Genomic DNA, 19,887 nt, shown 5'->3' on the forward strand with positions numbered 1-19,887 from the left:
GACTGAGTGGGCAGATCTAGGCAGAAAGCTGCTGGGCCCTGACTCAAACTTGGAAACATCAGAGAGAAGAAAGAAATCAGCAGGCCTTGGATTTGCCCTGTGCTAGTGATGGCTTGGTAGGTTGATTATTTATGCCAAGACTGTCTTTACTTGTGTGTAAGAGTTAGGGCTAAGTATTAACAGTTCACGTAAGTCCAACTCAGCCTCCACCTCATTGCTTCTGGGCTTATTTTATCCTCTTGTTTTCCTTGGAGAACCATGTTTCCTCCAGCCCTGGTTCCAGGAGGAAAGAGCAGCGTTCCTGAAACCAGGGTGGCCTCCTCCCACCAATAGTCATCGCAGGGAGCTGTCCACTTAGTCCGCCTTGTCCAGTTAGGACACCACTGGTTCCTCCAGGAACTCGGGGCTTTGGTAAAAACACATTCCCCTGCCTTTCCCTCTTGCTGAATCAGAAGCTGTTCTGAAGGCTCAGCCAGAACAGCTAAGTCGTGCTTTATCCTGAGTTCAGCCCAGTACCTGGCAGAGTGAGCTTGGAACGGAGGGGTTATTGTTGGTGAATTAATCCCGCTTGCTGACTGTGAAAGGAAAAGCACGTTCCTGAGTTAGGAGTGGTGGTTACCTGTCCCTTGAGCGCTTCAGTCAGAGGTTTGTTTCTGTCTTGCTGGAGAGGTCTTGTGCCATAGCCAAGGCTACCCTCTCCTCGGTTTAATGGTCAGAGAGTTGTTAACATGAAAGGGATCAGAAGCTGGTAAAAGTGTGGTTCAGTTCCCCTTGCTTCCTTACTGTCTTAGCAGGTTGCTTGGACCCAGAGCCCCTCCCGCCCAAGACCTTTCAGAGTCAAGCCCTGTGAACAGGGGCTGTGTCAGTGTGAGGCTCAGGCTGTTTTGATTGTTGCTTTACCCAAAGCTCTGGAACAGTAGGCTCTTAATACGGTTGAAGAAATGAGTTCAATTGTTTGTTTTGTCTGGGTGACATAGTCATTTTTCCATTCTGCATGAGTGTGGCATTTTGTCAAACCTGAATGTTGGGTGTGTGTGTGTGTGTTTTGGGTGGGAGAGAGAAGAGAGTGAAGGGGTACTCAAAGTGGGAGTCACTGGCTGACCTCAGGAGAGCCCTCTGACTTTCGGCTACTCAATCCAGCTGATTTGGTAGACTTTCTAGGCAGTTCTAAGTCCCACCCTTGACACTCTTGACTACTGTTTCAGCCAGGGAAACAAGACCCAGAAGAAGATCCCAGGATACATTTCCTTCTGTAATATGTGTTCAGCAGCAGGAGGCTTGGGCTGGGGAAGAAGGAGGAAATACCAGCTGCCATCTTGATTTTAGACCTTCTCTCTATGTACTCCATAAACAGCAAAAGGATTTATTTATTATAAAGACCCTCATTGAAGACCTCTGCTCACCCTTGCCCAACCTCTCTGTAGCACTTGGGGTGCTTTTTGTTGCAAGTAATGTAATACTCAACCAAAAGTAATTTACACAAAATAGATATTTAATTATCTCACTTAAGAAGTTATAGGGAGGTGGTTCCAGTGGATCAAGTTTGCCTTTTTAGAACTAGATTTTTTTGTTTTTGATTGTGGCAAAATATACTAACATAAAATTTATCATTTTACCCTTTTTAAAATGTATAGCTTAGTGGCATTAAGTACATTCATGTTGTTGTTCAATTATCACCATTGTCCATCTCCAGAACCTTTACATCATTCCAAACTGAATCCTGGACCCATTAAAGAATAATTCCCCATATCCCCCTTTTCCCTAGCCTCTGGTGCCTATGCATGTCACTATTTTTGGTACTTCATATAACAGGAAACATAATATTTGTGTCTGGCTTTGACACACAAAAGTTTTAAACTTCGATGCATTCCAATTAAACTATTTTTTCTTTGGTTAATTGTGCTTTTGGCATCATATCCAATAAATCATTGCCAAATTCAATGACATGAAGCTTTCCCTCTATGGTTTCTTCAAAGTGTTTTATAGTTGTGGTTCTAATGTTAGGTCTTCGATCCATTTTGAGGCAATTTTTGTGTCTGATGTAACGTAAAGGTCCATTTTCATTCTGTGCAAGTGGATATCTAATTTTCCCAGCACAGTCTGTTGAAGGACTATCCTTTTCCCATTGAATAGTCTTGGTATCCTTGTTAAAAATCGTTTGATTATTTATGGTGGGTTTACTTTGGGCTCTTTATTCTCAGGTTCTTTTTATTGTTTGACTCCATCAGCCTAAGTGTGTTGGTATATTTTTTGCATCATTGTTACAAAGTGGCTGCCTCAACAGAAGGTATCCTACAACCATATTCAAAGTCAAGAACCAAGGATGTGTCACTCTCTCTCAAATCAGAAACACTTTCCAGGTGTCTCCTGGCCCCACCAGACTTCCTCTTAGATAATGATGCACTGAAACCAGTTTGTACCAGATGGTGAAAGTTGATTATTACATTTTCTAGATTTTTTGAGCTCATTGCTAAATACCATCACCCTTGAAATTGACTATGGTGGGAGTATTTATATACACCATGGCACGTGGCAAATGCTACAAATCAAGATTTTTTCCCCCAGGAGATTGGTTTACCAGCACACTATTATCTTTTAAGTATTAAAAATCAGAACAAGATGATATGGCCACTCCTATCTTAAGGGAATCTTGGAAAGAGAATGTCTGTTATTTTCACCCTCTCTCAAGGGAAAGGGACTTTGCTGGCTGACAAGGAGAGGGAGAGCTAGGGAAGTAACAAATGGTGTTTTACATTAATGGTTCCCAATAGTGGGAACTTTTGTAATCACTGAAAAGAATATCTTCAAAGGATGTCTGCCAGAAGATAGAGCACTGTGGGCTCAGTGGTAGGATGCACCAAGCTCTATCAGTTGACATGGTAATTACAGCAAGAGGTGGGGCCCAGGACAGGCTGTCTAATCCATCTGATGGGGGCCTATTAGGGACATGGCCTCAGCAACTTCCTGTAACCACAGTGGGGAGTTGCCTTGACATGGGGCAGTGAATGGCCAGAGGACATGGGGCTTGGGAAGCTGCTGAGGGGAAGCGAGGAGCTCGGTGTGGGGTCTCAGAGGGTAGTAGACGTGTTCCCTGAAGAAGAGCCAACAAAGGAAGGCCTGCCATCCTTGGCCAAGAACTCCTTGCTGATCAGGCCATGGATGGCCATGATCTTGAGGAGTCCGTGGCGAAACTTCTGGCCAATGAAGACGTAGATGAGAGGGTTGAGGCAGCTGTGCAGGAAGCCCAGGATCTCGGTGGCGTCCAGGGCCCGGCCAATGTCGTTGCGGCGCTGACAGGTCTCGGAGATCACCTGGGCCCTCATGAGGGTGTCCATGACCAGGACCAGGTTGTAGGGCAGCCAGCAGAACAGGAAGACAAGCACGACAGCAAAGATGACCCGCATGGCCCGGTGCTTCTGCCCCATTTGGGCTGAAAACAGTGTGCGTAGGGTGAGTCCGTAGCAGAAAAGCATGACCAGCAGGGGCAGGAGGAAGCCAAAGGTCTGGGGCAGGACCCTCATCACCATTCGCCATTTTGTTGTATTGGCACCCATGTCCTCGTAGCAGACTGCACTGGAATAGGGTGGGTGGATGGCCCTGCGGAAGATGAAGACGGGCAGGGCCAGGATCACGGACAGGGCCCAGATGCCTAAACATATGAACTTGACCCAGTGCCGCTTCTGGGTCAGCGTGCGTGTGGCATGGACAATGGCCAGGTAGCGGTCCATGCTGATGCAGGCCAGCAGTAGAATACCACTGTAGAAGTTGACTTCCTTCAGGAGTGAGACCACCTTGCACAGGGGTGTGCCAAAGATCCAGCCCTTTGCCTTGGAGGCGGCCCAGATAGGCAAGGTCATGGCGAAGAGCAGGTCAGCCATGGCCAGGTTCAGCAGGTAGACATCAGTGACAGAACGACCGACCCGGCTGTACAAGATGACCAGCATCACCAGGGAGTTTCCCAGGAGGCTTAGCAAGAAGACCAGGGCATAGATGACGACCACAGCATGCTTATTGATATCCAGAGATTCTGGCCGACATGGGGCAGAGTCTGGTAGAATAGAGGGCAAGTCAGTGTTGTAACTGTAATTGCCAAAATCTTCATAGCTGTAATTATCCCAGTTAAATTCACGCATATTTGAAGTAACTTTTGTTTCAGCCTAAAGAGGAGAGATCAGGGTTACTGCACAGTAAAACCTCCCCAGATTCTAGCCCAACAGCTTGTACATCTCAGATGGAATTCTTTGTGTCAGCTTGAATACTATATGGAGGTAACTTTCACTTCAAGGAGTCACTAAAGTTCTAAGGTTTTGGAGACACATTTAGAAAAAATGATTTCACAAAAAGCGTCTGGTTTCTTCAATGTCAGAGAGGTTCTTATCACTTTCCATGACATTGCCCAAACTGTTTTTGAAACTTCCCCTTGTAATCCCTACAGAACATGCTGTCTTGAATCCTTGGAGGTGAGCATTTGACTGTTGAAGCTGATTTTAATGTCAGAAATAGGAGGTACCACTCATTTTTCAACCTAGGGAATTAAGCAGGCAATTTAATTGGGTTAGATCCCTAGAAAAAGATCAAAGCTTGACTATAAAGCTAAGAGATGAATTCTTTTGTCCAACTTTCTGAAAGTTATTTTGGAAGGACTGCTCTGGTTGTTGGTGTGAATGTAAATTGGTATAGCCACGGTGGAGAACAGTATGGAGGTTCCTTAAAAAGATAAAAATAGAGCTATCATATGACCCTGCAATCCCACTCCTGGGCATATATCTGGAGAAAAACATGTTCTGAAAGGATACATGCACCCCAGTGTTCATTGTGGGACTATTTACAATAGCTAAGACATGGAAGCAACCTAAATGTCCATCCACAGAGGAATGGATAAAGAAGTTGTGATATATATACATATATACAATGGAATATTACCTAAAGCCATTAAAAAGAACGAAATAATGCCATTTGCAATAACATGAATGGACCTAGAAAGTGTCATACTGAGTGGAACAAGTCAGACAAAGAAGGAAAAATATCATATGACATCCCTTACATGTGGAAACAAAAATAAATGATACAAATGAACTTACAAAACAGAAAGAGACTCACAGACTTAGAAAATGAACTTATGGTTGCCGGGGCTGGGAAAGGGGGGAAGGGGTAGTTAGGGACTTTCAGAAGGTCATGTACACACTGCTACCTTTCAAATGGATAACTAACAAGGACCTACTGTATAGCACATGGAACTCTGCTCACTGTGGCAGCCTGGATGGGAGGGGAGTTTGGGGGAGAATGGATACACATGTATGTATGGCTGAGTTTCTTCTCTGTTCACGTGAAACTATCACGACATTGTTAATCAGCTATTAGCCCAATACAAAGTAAAGAGTTTAAAGTTTGGAAAAAAATAAAATGAAGTGTTCTGGAAAAACAATCTGAGTGATAGCAGCATAGGGTTTCAGGATGCTCAAGCTAAAAGGAATTTGTACCACCCAGAGTTTTTCTTTAGATGTGGGAGGCTTCCTCTGGGAACACTTGTGTAGTTTGAAAAAATATATTAAAAACCATAAGCATGTGGATTTGCACATGGGTGGAAATATAGCAGATTGTCTTGGGAGCTCTGAGCAGGCATACTCTGCCATGCAGGGGTGAGCAGAGAAAGGTGGTATGTTCCCAGCATGAGGAGGAGGGCCAGCAGGAAGCAGAGAAGGCAGGTGGAGACCCATGATCTTTGTTTGGGTGGCTTCCCAGTCCTGATGGAGATCCTTCCTGTGTTGCTCACGGGTGCCTTCTTCCAAACCTGACTCTTCAGCAACCCCCAACCCCACCGTAGATTATCCCTAGCTAACTTCTGTGGGCTCTGCCCTTGTTATGGGGGTAGCAGAGAACCTGCTTTCGGGGGAAGCTGTAGCCACTCTGAAATATTATCCCAGTTTTCCAAAAGGAAATAAAATAAAGTGACCAGCTACTGAATTAGCTTCCTTTTGAACCACAAACTGTATCACTATCATGTCACTTCTTTATAACAAGATATGGCCATCCTGTGACCCTATGCCAGTCTGTAACTCACCTCAACATGGTACCCAGTGTTAAAGAGACGAATATAAAATAAGAAGGCTCAGGAACTACCTTATACTCATTGCTGCTGCTGCTGCTGCTAAGTCACTTCAGTCGTGTCCCACTCTGTGCGACCCCATAGACGGCAGCCCACCAGGCTCCCCCATCCCTGGGATTCTCCAGGCGAGAACACTGGAGTGGGTTGCCATTTCCTTCTCCAATGCATGAAAGGGAAAAGTGAAAGTGAAGTTGCTCAGTCGTGTCTGACTTTTAGCGACCCCATGGACTGCAGCCTACCAGGCTCCTCCGTCCATGGGATTTGCCAGGCAAGAGTACTAGAGTAGCATGATCATAATAAAGTAAGGACTATAATGATGGTGATGGGATGTGAAGAAGTTGGACCTTTTATATACTGCTGGTGGAAATATAAAATTGTACAGTTGCTTTGGAAAACAGCTGTTAAGAAAGCTAAAACCAAAAAAAAAAAAAAAGAAATCTAAAACATAGAGTTACCATATGATCCAGCAATTCCACTCCTAGTATACTCAAGAGAATTGAAAGTATATATCCCCACAAAAACTTGTATGTGAATCTTCTCACCAGCATGCAGCCAAAAAGTTCTAAGTAATTCAAATGTCGATCAATTGATAACAGATATGCAAATGATGGTGTACACATACAAGGAATATTAATCAATCATAAAAAGTAATGAAGAACTCATACAGGCTACAACATGGGTGAATCTTGAAAACATTATTCTAAGTGAAAACAGCCAGAGACAAAAGACTTCAATGAGTTTATTCTCATGACTGCATGGCTGCTGCCTAGTATCATGAGAGAGTATCTTATTGTACGTTGCTTGCTTGGGAAAATATCAAAATTCAAATTCAAAGAACAGTTTCCAGCTAAGGCCTATCACTTTTGTAGCATTGCAAAGATGAAAAATTGTTAGTTGAACCACTGTAATTTGGGGACCATCTGTATACAAAACCCTGCTGAATTGTATACTGTAAATGGGTGACTTTTATCACATGTGGATTATATCTCAATTACAACAGATGAATCAAAGGTGTGTAGGAAAGAATGTTTATGTGTGTGTAACAGAGTCACTTTGCTGAACAGCAGAGATTGGCACAACATTATAAATCAATTATACTTCAATAAAAAAGAAAAAAAAGGTGTATTGGGCTTTCCTGGTGGCTCAGTGATAAAGCATCTACCTGCCAATGCAGGAGATATGGGTTCAATCCCTGGGTTGGAAAGATCTCCTGGAGAAGGAAATGGCAACACACTCCAGTGTTCTTGCCTGGGAAATCCCATGGATAGAGGAGTCTGGCAGGCCACAGTCCATGGGATTTCTAAAGGAGATTAGTCCTGGGTGTTCATTGGAAGGACTGATGCTAAAGCTGAAACTCCAATACTTTGGCCACCTCATGCGAAGAGTTGACTCATTGGAAAAGACTCTGATGCTAGGAGGGATTGGGGGCAGGAGGAGGAGGGGGCGACAGAGGATAAGATGGCTGGATGGCATCAGCGACTCGATGGACGTGAGCTTGAGTGAACTCCAGGATGATGGACAGGGAGGCTTGGTGTGCTGCAATTCATGGGGTCGCAAAGAGTCAGACACAACTTAGCTAATAAACAACAACAGCATAAGTGTAAAGGACATAGAAATATTAAATCAGTAACATCATCATCAGCATCAACACGAAAGTCCTAGGAAGTTTTCCTCTTTAGCAGAAGAAACTGTTACTGTCAATCATACATAGCAAAGAAGAAGGCAGAATGAGGTTAGGAGAAACTAGAAGAACAATGCCCCTTTCCTCTAGAGTGAAAGAATTTTTAACTTTCACTTTTCTGAGATGGTATCTCTCTGTGAAGTGAAGGAGGCCAGATCAATTACTTTCTCAGAACACAGAGATCACAAATAGAGCAGATTAAGTCAGTCCATGAACCTAAAAGATGTGATGATAAAGATGGGGCCCTGCCTGGCCAGGAGACAGGGACCGTAGTGAGAGAGGTGACTAGCACAGCTGGCTCAGCCAGTGTTGCTGGCTCAGCCAGTGTTGCTTGCAAAACCTGTGAGAAACCACTCACTCTGCCGTCCCAAGGTCAAGACCAAGTTTTCTCAGAAGCCCAGAGTAATGAAATCACAAGATGGGTCACTTCTGGGAGCTGATGATCAGAGATGCTCTTCAGGGAACACATGACCTAAGAGAAGACCCACCTTACAGAGTGGATACAGAGCACGACGGATGCAGACAGCTTATGCCCTTAGAGGGGAGGACCCAACATTTACAAGCATCAGCTGCGAGAAGGCAGAGGCAGGGCAGCCACAGAAACTGCCTGTCTCAGAAGCAGCAGCAACAGCCAAGCGTGTGTCACAGTCAAGTCCTCATTCCAGATAATCCTGTGCTCAACTGTGCAGGAGATGGGCTGGAGCTGTGTGAGTGAGCTCCCATTACTAGACACGAAGGCTCAGCCTCAGGGATCAGGGGTGACCACGCAAGTCAGGACAGAAGGTAGAGAACTCAGAAATGGGAACCAGGCCAGGGCAATGACGTCCGGCCACGGGAGGCTGGGGCAGGGGAATGTTTTGTTGTTGTTTGTTTGTTTTTTGGTTTACCGGTCTCTGGTGAGGCTGTTTGACAGTTGAAGGGAGATGCATATTTGAGATCCGATTTGTGCCTCGCAGGTACATGGTCTTGCTCAGCAGTTACAAACAGACAGGCACAGCAAGGCTCAGAAACCAGCTTTTAGTCACAGAGCCTATCAGTGCTGCGGCCAGAATTTCAACTAGGTGTGAATGACTTCACATGCTATTTTCAGTCCACAGATCTGCTTCTTTAAAAAAAAAAAAAAATCACAACTCAACATTTCAAATACAGTTGTGAACTTCTCTGGTGGTCCAGTGGTTAAGAACCCACCAGCCAATGCAGGGAACGCAGGTTCGATCCCTAGTCCAGGAAGATCCCACATGCCCTAGAGCAACTAAGTCTGTGCGCCACAGCTACTGAAGCCTGTGAGCCTACAGCCCATGCTCTGCACTAAAAGCAGCCACTGCAATGAAAAGCTCCTGCAACTAGAGAACAGCCCCCGCTCGCTACAACCCAGTGCAGCCAAAAATGGAAATAAATAAATGAATTTGCAAAAAAACATAGTTGTAAGATGATTTCTTGAGATATCCTGAGTTTAACCTGGCTAAAGTTCCCTCCGATTGTTTGATGTTTTGTGCATTGCTTTCTTTGCTATTCCTTAGACCCAGGATGAAAAAAACAACCCTCACAGGAAATAATAAACCAAATGTCCTTGAATTGACTGGCTCCCTGCTGGTAGCCACCCCATTATGTCCTTGGTAACCAAACAGGGCAGTCCCTCACTGAGTGAAACTGCCAGCCCCCTAGTGACTCCATGGAAAGCATGATTCTAATTTATTTCACAGAAGTTTTATACATAGAAGAGCCCAAATACTTAAGGCAATCTTTTTAACAGCAGCAACACAATAATAATGCAACAAAGTCCAGGTTGTTTGAATACAATTCCAGTATTCTTTCTCTCTAGAAATAGAATCCACACATATTTGTGTTTAATATGGGGAAGGAGGGCCTCACTAGGATCTGGCTCAGACTCAATTCTAGCCAAGGCAGGGAGAGCTGGCTGGGAGCGGGAAGAGAAGAGGGTGGGCAGTGAGTTGCCCTAGGTTGTTGGAGAGAGGGGTATGGAAGAGGAGCAGAAGCTCTCCCTTTGAGGACAGGGTGGTCTAAAGAGAGAGTGGAGAGACTGAGAGGTGTGGGGATAGGTGGAGGGGACAAATGGAGCCTGGGTGTCAAGGGGGACAGAGAACAGAGAAGTGTCTGGAAGGTGGGAGGGGTGGGTGTTTCAAGACTTACTGTGATTCTGGGCTTGTCACCTGTGGGACACCTCCAGGAAAGGCAGATGTGTCTGACTGAAGAAAGGGCGGCGGTGCTGAGAACACAGTGAGGAAGTGAGTGGTGGATTATATTGCTCAATTCTGGGGTGGAGCCCCTGAGGGTGCGGGATGCTTTTGATAGTTTGAATAATTAATTCCCAGGTCAGCTCTTTAACGACTAGTCGTCATTTTATGAACTGGCAGAGTTCATTTTGGGAAGGGGTTTCCTAGCCAGTCTTTCCATTTCCCAGATGAGGAAACTGAGGCCCACCCAAAGAAAATAGTCGGCCCAGCATGGCACAGATTTCTCATCTTTGCCTTGAGCTCAGCAGCCCCGAGCTCTTTCAGCAGCCCTGCCTGTTTCTCCCTGCATTCCAGTTGTGTCGGCTTCCGGTGCTTACCACCCAGCAGTTCTATGGCTTTTCAACGTTTTTCCCATCTCAAAGGGAACAGCTCTTTAAGGCACCAGAAATGGAGCTTTAGCCTTTGGCACGCCTGGTGGTTTTCTTCCCTGGCCTCTCATCTCCACCCCACACAGCCCTGGTGTTCTTAAATCCTCATAAATTCCTTCTCCACGCCACGCCCTTTTGAGAGCTTCCACCCCCACATGGGTGCCCCATTCACCTCTTCTTGTCTTTCTCCTCACTCCCCAGTCATCCTCTCTGACCATGCTCCTCTCTTAGGGCACTGATATTTTGTCTTGGTTTGTCCACTTGGAATTGGGTCAGTAGTAGCTATTAATTTCGGAACCGAGACCATCTCATTTGGAAAGAAAGACATTTGGTAAGGGTTAAAATCCCACCCAAGATCAAATACATTTTTGAAAACAGATGACACCAAGCATATGTTTTGTCACATCTGCTATTGATAACAATTGGAAGGTTAATTTCAGGTGGAGCTGTGAACGTTAATTCACCGCACACTCCCAAGTCCTTACCCTTATAGTGATTGATACCCCAGGCCCTCTGCTACTTGTTATTCTGGCCTCTTGCCCCAGGCATCATCCCAGGGCCCACAGGGTACTCAGAGCCTGTGGAAAACTCATCTTAGCTGCCTACCCCTAGGAAAGAACCTTTGAGTCCAACTGTTTAGCAAACACTCTGTCACCTTTCTCTTTACTATGCTGGAGAACCCAGAGACTCCTGGTCAGGTGATGGTAAACCCAGACAGAGACCCAGGATCTGTGGAGAGAGGCCGCGAGTGCAGCAGTGAAAAACTCTGCTAGCCTAGCTGCTCTGGGCAAGCGACTTTTCCTTTCAGATTCTCAGCTTGCTCATCTGTAAAATGAGACTCATTTTAGACTCAGTGGTAGACTCTGACTCACCAGGTTGTGCTGAGGATGAAAGGAGGGATTATCTATAAAATACTTAAGACACATATAAAGCACAGGGTTAGCATTTATTATTGGTATTACTATTATGGAAATAGTTGATCAGCTAAAAGCATGGGGTCTCTCCCACTACATTGCCAAGCAAGAGAAAGCAGCGGGCCTGCTTTCCGGATTGACTTCCAGGTATATCTTGATTTGCTTTAACCTGAAATAACAGTCGTCACTTTAGCTCTAATGATGAGTGCCTGCTAGGGCCTAGCATCCAAGAAAAGTGCTTTACAGAATCTGTATCACTTAGTCTTCATAACAGCTGCATGAGATGTGCATTTTCTGAATGAGGAAACCGAGACTGTGAAGTTAGGCAACTTACCTAGAGTGACGCAGATGAACTGAGTTTTAAGCAGTTCTTAAGACATGTTTTTTTTAAACCTGACCTCAAATCTGGCGTTGTGTCTACCGCAGGGAGGGACTGGATCCCAGCCTTAGGTTTCTGAGCTCCTGTCAGTACCTCTCTGTCCCACACAACTGCATGCAGAAAGGAGAGTCCAGATCTGACATTTCCCAACCAGTTTACTTCTTTCTTTTTGCCGTACCGTGCGATTATGGGAGTTTAGTTTCCTGACCAGGAATTGAACCCAGGCCCTTGGCAATGAGAGCATGGAGTGCTAACCCCTAAGCTGCCAGGGAGTTCCCAAGCAGCCAACTTCTCAATTTTCATTAGACTGATTTCATTTCCACCGAGCCCACCGCAGGCCTACAGATGGTGGGGTGAATTCAGAACTGTTTTCCAGTCCTGGTTCTGTTGTTAAAGATCAGGGTGAGCTTGGACAAGTCATGTCTCTCTGGGCCTCCATGTGGTCCCCTGGAAAACGAGGAGGTTAGTCACATATGGCTATTTAAAATTAAATTAAAATAAATAAAATATTTAGTTTTTCATTTCAAGTGTTCAGTGTCCACATGTGACTCAGTTCAGTCCAGTTGCTCAGTCGTGTCTGACTCTTTGCAACCCCATGAACTGCAGCATGCCAGGCCTCCCTGTCCATCACCAACTCCCAGAGTCCACCTAAACTCATGTCCATCGAGTCGGTGATGCCATCCAACTATCTCATCCTCTGTTGTCCCCTTCTCCTTCTGCCCTCAATCTTTCCCAGCATCAGGATCTTTTCAAATGAGTCAGCTCTTCGCATCAGGTGGCCAAAATATTGGAGTTTCAGCTTCAACATCAGTTCTTCCAATAAACACCCAGGACTGATCTCCTTTAGGAGGGACTGGTTGGATCTCCTTGCAGTCCAGGGGACTTTCAAGAGTCTTCCCCAACACCACAGTTCAAAAGCATCAATTCTTCAGCACTCAGCTTTCTTTATAGCTCAACTCTCACATCCATACATGACCACTGGAAAAGACATAGCCTTGACTAGATGGACCTTTGCTGACAAAGTGATGTCTCTGCTTTTGGCTACCATATTGGATAGTGCAGCTGTCCTGCAGGACATTTCTATTGTAGGAGGTTCATTTGTACTGAGTTGCCTTAGTGAAGACTTAAATATTTTGTTTCTGCAATTCATCACTTCAGTTCTCAGGGGACTCACAGGAAGAGACTGAAGTTTCCAAGTTCCTTCTATCAGAACATGTCCCCAGCTGCCCGAATGCCAAACTGCTTACCCACCTGATGTTGTTGCTACTGCTGCTGTTATTGGAGTAGCCACTGATGCCTCCATGGTGACCCAGGGCTTGGTAGCTGTCAGGGATGTTGGACAGGAGAAGGCAGCTTCCGTGTGGAAACTTCTGACCCAGGGCTGCCGAGGGGGAAGTTCAGGAGGCCCACCAGGGGAGGTGTCCGCATAGAGGAGCAACGAGGTCTGTCCTGGGACTCTGACTAAAGGTCAAGGCTCTACCCGGCAATTCTGTAATAGCACTGGGACTTTTCACACCTTCCTGGCTAATGGTTTCTAGAGGAGTCTGAAGGCAGTGGTTTGCCTAGTCCATCTCTGTCTCATTTTCAAAATATGCTTTCTTCTTTACAAGGGAATGCAAGCAACCCCACCCCCCAGCTGACACATGTGCTGAATTTATGTGTACACTTTCTTCCTTCCTTCTAGGGGCAGGATGAGAAGTATCCTTGCTTCTCCTTCTTTTGAATTCCTGCACCTGCCTGTGGGACCCACTGCCTCTCATAACCTTGAGGGTCTTGCCTCCTGGTCCCTCTGCCTCTCTTTCCTGGAACCACCTCTTTCCCTGAACTTGCGTATGTCTTTCTCTCCCTTCCTCTGTACTAGGACTCCTTCAGCTACTTCTACCCGTGGGAGAAGTATTTGCCTCCATTTCAAAGGCAAACTTCTTGAAAACACAGCGAGCAGTTGCTGTATCCACTTCACCAACTTCTTGTTCACTGCTTAACCCACTGCAACCAGCTTCCTTCCCACTGTGCTGTGGAAACAGCTTTTTGCCAAGGTTCCCAATAACCTAGAGTTGCTAAACCCAGTAAACCCTTCTCTTAAATAAAGCTGTTTTAATATTATAAAAATCAAATGGGCATATTGTAACGAATACAGGTGATGAAGAGCATATAAAATGAAATTGGATTCCTTTCCATCCCTCTGTTCACCTGTATCTTGTGTACAGGTGTATCACCTGTATCTTTCTGGACTTTTCCCCATGCATAGTTAAAATAGTGTTAAACTAGTTATGTTGTTTTTCACTTTAACAATGTATCATGTTCCTATTTCACATCAGTCCATATAGATCTATCTTATTCTTTTCAGTGATGACATTATGGTCTATGGCAAGGATGTTCAGTTCAGATCAGTTCAGATCAGTTCAGTCGCTCAGTCGTGTCCGACTCTTTGCGACCCCATGAATCGCAGCACGCCAGGCCTCCCTGTCCATCACCAACTCCTGGAGTTCACACAAACTCACGTCCATTGAGTTGGTGATACCATCCAGCCATCTCATCCTCTGTCGTCCCCTCCTCCTCCTGCCCCCAATCCCTCCCAGCATCAGAGTCTTTTCCAATGAGTCAACTCTTTGCATGAGGTGGCCAAAGTACTGGAGTTTCAGCTTTAGCATCATTCCTTCCAAAGAACACCCAGGGCTAATCTCCTTTAGAATGGACTGGTTGGATCTCCTTGCAGTCCAAGGGACTCTCAAGAGTCTTCTCCAACACCACAGTTCAAAAGCATCAATTCTTCGGCACTCAGCTTTCTTCACAGTCCAACTTTCACCTCCATACATGACCACAGGACAAACCATAGCCTTGACTAGACAGACCTTTGTTGGCAAAGTAATGTCTCTGCTTTTGAATATGCTATCTAGGTTGGTCATAACTTTCCTTCCAAGGAGTAAGCGTCTTTTAATTTCATGGCTACAGTCACCATCTGCAGTGATTTTGGAGCCCCAAAAAATAAAGTCTGTCACTGTTTCCACTGTTTCCCCATCTATTTCTCATGAAGTGATAGGACCGGATGCCATGATCTTCGTTTTCTGAATGTTGAGCTTTAAGCCAACTTTTTCACTCTCCTCTTTCACTTTCATCAAGAGGCTTTTTAGTTCCTCTTCACTTTCTGCCATAAGGGTGGTGTCATCTGCATATCTGAGGTTACTGATATTTCTCCCGGCAATCTTGATTTCAGCTTGTGCTTCTTCCAGTCCAGTGTTTCTCATAATGTACTCTGCTTATAAGTTAAATAAGCAGGGTGACAATAGACAGCCTTGACGTACTCCTTTTCCTATTTGGAACCAGTCTGTTGTTCCATGTCCAGTTCTAACTGTTGCTTTCTGACCTGCATATAGGTTTCTCAAAAGGCAGGTCAGGTGGTCTGGTATTCCCATCTATTGAAGAATTTTCCACAGTTTATTGTGATCCCCCAGAGAAGGCAATGGCACCCCACTCCAGTACTTTTGCCTGGAAAATCCCATGGATGGAGGAGCCTGGTGGGTTGCAGTCCATGGGGTTGCGAAGAGTCGGACACGACTGAGCAACTTCCCTTTCAATTTTCACTTTCATGCATTGGAGAAGGAAATGGCAACACATTCCAGTGTTCTTGCCTGAAGAATCCCAGGGACGGGGGAGCCTAGTGGGCTGCCGTCTATGGGGTCGCACAGAGTCGGACATGACTGACGCGACTTAGCATTGTGATCCCCACAGTCAAAGGCTTTGGCATAGTCAATAAAGCAGAAATAGAGGTTTTTCTGGAACTTTCTTACTTTTTCGATGATCCAGTGGATGTTGGCAATTTGATCTCTGGTTCTTCTGCCTTTTCTAAAACCAGCTTGAACATCTGGAAGTTCACGGTTCACATATTGCTGAAGCCTGGCTTGGAGAATTTTGAGCATTACTTTACTAGCGTGTGAGATGAGTGCAATTGTGCGGTAGTTTGAGCATTCTTTGGCATTGCCTTTCTTTGGGATTGGAATGAAAACTGACCTTTTCCAGTCCTGTGGCCACTGCTGAGTTTTCCAAATGTGCTGGCATATTGAGTACAGCACTTTCACAGCATCATCTTTCAGGATTTGAAATAGCTCCACTGGAATTCCATCACCTCCACTAGCTTTGTTTGTAGTGATGCTTTCTAAGGCCCACTTGACTTCACATTCCAGGATGTCTGGCTCTAGGTGAGTGATCACACCATCATGATTATCTTGGTTGTGCAGCTCTTTTTTGTACAGTTCTTCTGTGTATTCTTGCCACCTTTTCTTAATATCTTCTGCTTCTGTTAGGTACTTACCATTTCTGTCCTTTATCAAGCCCATCTTTGTGTGAAATGTTCCCTTGGTATCTCTAATTCTCTTGAAGAGATCTCTAGTCTTTCCCATTCTGTTGTTTTCCTCTATTTCTTTGCACTGATCACTTTCTTATCTCTTCTTGCTATTCTTTGGAATTCTGCATTCAGATGCTTATATCTTACCTTTTCTCCTTTGCTTTTTGCTTTTCTTCTTTTCACAGCTATTTGTAAGGCAAGGATGTAAGATGATTTATTTGGTAATTAGCTTATAGACGAATGAAGTCCTCGTGACACAGTGGTAAAAAATCTGCCTGTAATGCAGGAGACCTGGGTTTGACCCCTGGGTCAGGAAGATCTCCTGGAGAAGGAAATAGGAACCCACTCCAGGATTCTTTCCTGGAGAATTCCATGTGCAGAGGAGCCTGTCAGGAGTTGCAGAGTAGGACATGACTGAGCTACTAACACTTATAGGTGAATATTTAGGTTCTTATTATGAACATCTTTGGATGTAGGTCTTTGGGAATTTGTATGTTTCAGTAGCTTAAGTACAATTTTGCTGGGTCATAATTGTGTGTGTTTAAATGTTGATAAATACTACTCATCATTCTTCAAAAGACTGTTCCAGTGTGCTCTCCTATTATTATGTACTCTCCTATTACCTATTGCTGCTGCTGCTGCTAAGTTGCTTCAGTCCTGTCCCACTCTGTGTGACCCCAGAGAAGGCAGCCCGCCAGGCTCCCCCATCCCTGGGATTCTCCAGGCAAGAACACTGGAGTGGGTTGCCATTTCCTTCTCCTATACAAGGACCTGTTACCCTATCCACTCATACTGTCTCATAATTGTCAATTATGGTAAAATATTTTCTCCCAACCTGCTGTATGCTTTTAAACTTTATTTATGGTGAAACAGATACTGTGCAAGTCTTATCTGATCTCTGCAACATTTCACCCCACCGACTCCATTCTTTTATTTCTCTGAGAAACTCTTTTGGTCTCATTTGTTGCTTTGTTTCTTGATCCATTCCTCAAATATGGATGTTCTTTAGAGTCTGCCTTGGTCCCCATCTCTCCCTGCTCTCCGTAGACCAGCCCACCTTCCTCCTTGGCTTCAGCCCCTGTCCAGTCTGGGTCAGTGTCTCCCACATCTATAGTTCTCAGCTTCTCTTCTAAGCTTCTCTCTAAGCTCAAATTCTTACATGCAACCACTTCCTGAAATCTACCCTGAGGTCCCACAGATGCTGCAAACTCAACATATAGAAAACTGGTCTCTGGAGAAGGAAATGGCAACCCACTCCAGTATTCTTGCTTAAGGAATCTCATGGACAGAGGAGCCTGGTGGGCTATGCAGTCCGTGGCATCTCAGAGTCAGACACAACTTAGCAACTGAACAACAACACACAACCAGGCACACTGTAATTTAAGGAAATAGTTTTTGATGGAAATAAGGCACAAAATGGAGAGTGAAGTGACCTAGCAATATGGAATACAGGGTTTTGTAAGAAATTAACATTTGTGTATAGAATAATAGTTGCAAATATTCAAACAATAAAGTCTGTAGCTAAAGGGAAAAAAAACAACTGGTCTCATGAGTTCCCTGACATGGGTGCCCCTGCTCCTTAACGGGGGAACGGGCATGCCCCTCAGGCTCACCTTGCTCCTCCTCTCTACCAAGGCCATCTCTCTAACATCTTTCTGTATTATCTCCTCCTCAATATCTTCATTGATGAGCTAGGCCCCGCTTTATTCTCTCACCTAAGCTACTGGATTCATTGTGGGGTGCCTCTGAATTTCAGAGCAAATCTGTCTGAGTTAGGATCCCAGCAATATCAGTGGCTGTAGACCTTGGGCAAGTTATTGTGTCTCACTGGTCTCAGTTTCATCATCTGTAAAATGGGGATAATTAGAGCGCTCACCACATAGGGTTGTCATGTGGATTAAATGAGTCTATATTTACAAAACAGTTCGAATGGTCCTTGGCACTGTTGGTTCCTACTGCTGCTGCTACCACCATGACCAGATCACTATTTTCCTGAATGTTCTCTGCCTTAAGTCTTTCTCCTCTCAATCCATCCTCCACTCTCTATCAGAACCATTTGCCTCAAACATGAGTTTGATTGCCTTCTTTCCCTCTTACAGTGCTTCAAGCACCCCTGTTGCCCTCAGTCAGGGCCAAATTCCTGATCTGGGCACTTGGTGGCCCTGCCTCTGATGCTCCTCCTGCCTTATTTCTAGCCATGCCCTCTGGAATACTTAACTCTGGCCACAGGGAACAGCTTGCATTTCCCCCACTACAGCTGCTCTGGTTCCTCTTGGGCTTTAGCACACAGTTCCTTTTCCCTCTTCCCCGCCTTCTTGGGCCGGCCAGCTCTCTGTCCTCTCCAGTTCAGCCCTGTTGTCACCTCCACACACCGCCACCCCTCTCTGTGCTTCTCTGCATCCCCGGGCTTACCTCTACGATGGCATCAATTTCAGGGATTTATAATCATCAGTTTGACGGCTTCATCCTCCACGCTGCGAGGTTCTTGAAAGAAGGGATTTTATATATATATATATGAAATTTTGTCTCCCCAAAGCTATCCCACACAGAGTTTGGCACATTCTAGGTGTTTGATATCATTTTGTTGAGCACCGAATAAACTGACAGAGTGAGAGAACTGATGTATGTTGGTGCATTTGAGTGATATCTGATTTAAAGAAATAATTATGTCACCCAAATTTCCCAGGGGACCCCCCCAGCCTGTGATCACAAACGAAGTCATGTCAACAGTGATAAAACCCAGATTACACTGGCTCAGACCTGTGTGTTCATGCAGCGCTTATTCCCAGTAGACTGCTCCCCAGAAATATGGGGGAATCTGTTGGAGGTATCCCCTAGGTGTGCCTCTGGTGCTACTGGGCTAGACCTGTGCCCTGGGTTCTTTTCTGGTAGACTGGTGCCATCACAGTGCCATGCTCTGGGATGGACTATGGTGACCCTTGTGGAACCTTCGGCTGGAGAGTCCTCAGGGTCTAACAAGCTTCCCAACATCTTTGTGGAGCTTCTGTGCTCTCTGTTGGACTTGGTGGGACTCTTTGGGGGGCAGTGTTGAGCTAGAGGCTGGTCTTCAACATTGCCCTTCCATCTCTCCCAAATAAGGGGAGACAGTCAAGCTCCCCCATACCTGGCCCCTGATTTCCTCCTGAGTTCTCTTCCCAGAGCATATTGCTTCCTCTTAGAACACAGGCTTCTGCTGGGTTCCCTTCCCCCGATCAGTTCATCAGGTAGGACTGAGCTCCCTGCTGGAGGTCCTACTAGAATATGATGTCTTCTGCTGTAATAAGAACCAGCCCTAATAAAAGTGTCTGAGTAAGTCTAGCCTCCAGGAGAGGACCGCTGTCCTTTAGGGCAGGGATGATTCTATTGCCCTGTTTGCTTCCATAGCCCCAGCTCTGCCCCTCACTCCCTCCATTCCCTGTACTCTGCCCCCCTCCCCCGCCCCCGCCACCCCCACCCTGTGCCAACCTTGCTGCTGCCTTTGTTAAGGAGAAGTTCTCACCAGCTCTCCAGGGCAGGAACTGCTGTTGCAAAATCCTTCCTCCCTGAGATGGTAATGGGATGCAATCTGGGCGGCCCTGACCCCAAGAGGCGGTCCGCAGGCTCTGGTCAGAGCCACAGGGTTGCCCAACCGCTGCAGAGGCTTTGGTAGTCTGCTCCAGGCAGAGAGGCCAGGAGTAGCATGCCTCTTTGAGACTGTGAAGTCTGCCCTATAGCCCAAGTAGGGCAGCTAATCACCTAGCCACAGAATGGGGTCCACACCTCTTCTGAAACAGCATTCTCAGAAGTACCATAACTGGATGACCACTGTGTGTGCTTAGTCACTCAGTTATGTCAGACTCTTT

General features: G+C 45.6%; 1 protein-coding gene across 2 annotated transcripts; it reads right to left on the bottom strand.

Moving 5' to 3' along the window:
- Positions 1-1,471: 1,471 nt before the first annotated feature.
- Positions 1,472-19,587, bottom strand: LOC120854388 (C-X-C chemokine receptor type 2-like). 2 transcript variants are annotated; one of them, XM_040228382.1, is made up of 2 exons: positions 19,511-19,587; positions 1,472-4,157 (listed from the first exon to the last, which is right to left on the bottom strand). In XM_040228382.1, exon 2 carries the CDS (start codon positions 4,131-4,133, stop codon positions 3,069-3,071), a length of 1,065 nt encoding a protein of 354 aa, XP_040084316.1. In that variant the 5' UTR covers positions 4,134-4,157; positions 19,511-19,587; the 3' UTR covers positions 1,472-3,068. The 2 variants fall into 2 exon arrangements, with proteins under 2 accessions (XP_040084316.1, XP_040084317.1); XM_040228383.1 differs by lacking the exon at positions 19,511-19,587 and adding an exon at positions 9,939-10,083.
- Between the last annotated feature and the right edge of the window lie 300 nt (positions 19,588-19,887).

This window comes from Oryx dammah, unplaced genomic scaffold (assembly GCF_014754425.2).
Source record: "Oryx dammah isolate SB20612 unplaced genomic scaffold, SCBI_Odam_1.1 HiC_scaffold_27, whole genome shotgun sequence".
NCBI classification, from domain to species: Eukaryota; Metazoa; Chordata; class Mammalia; order Artiodactyla; family Bovidae; genus Oryx; species Oryx dammah.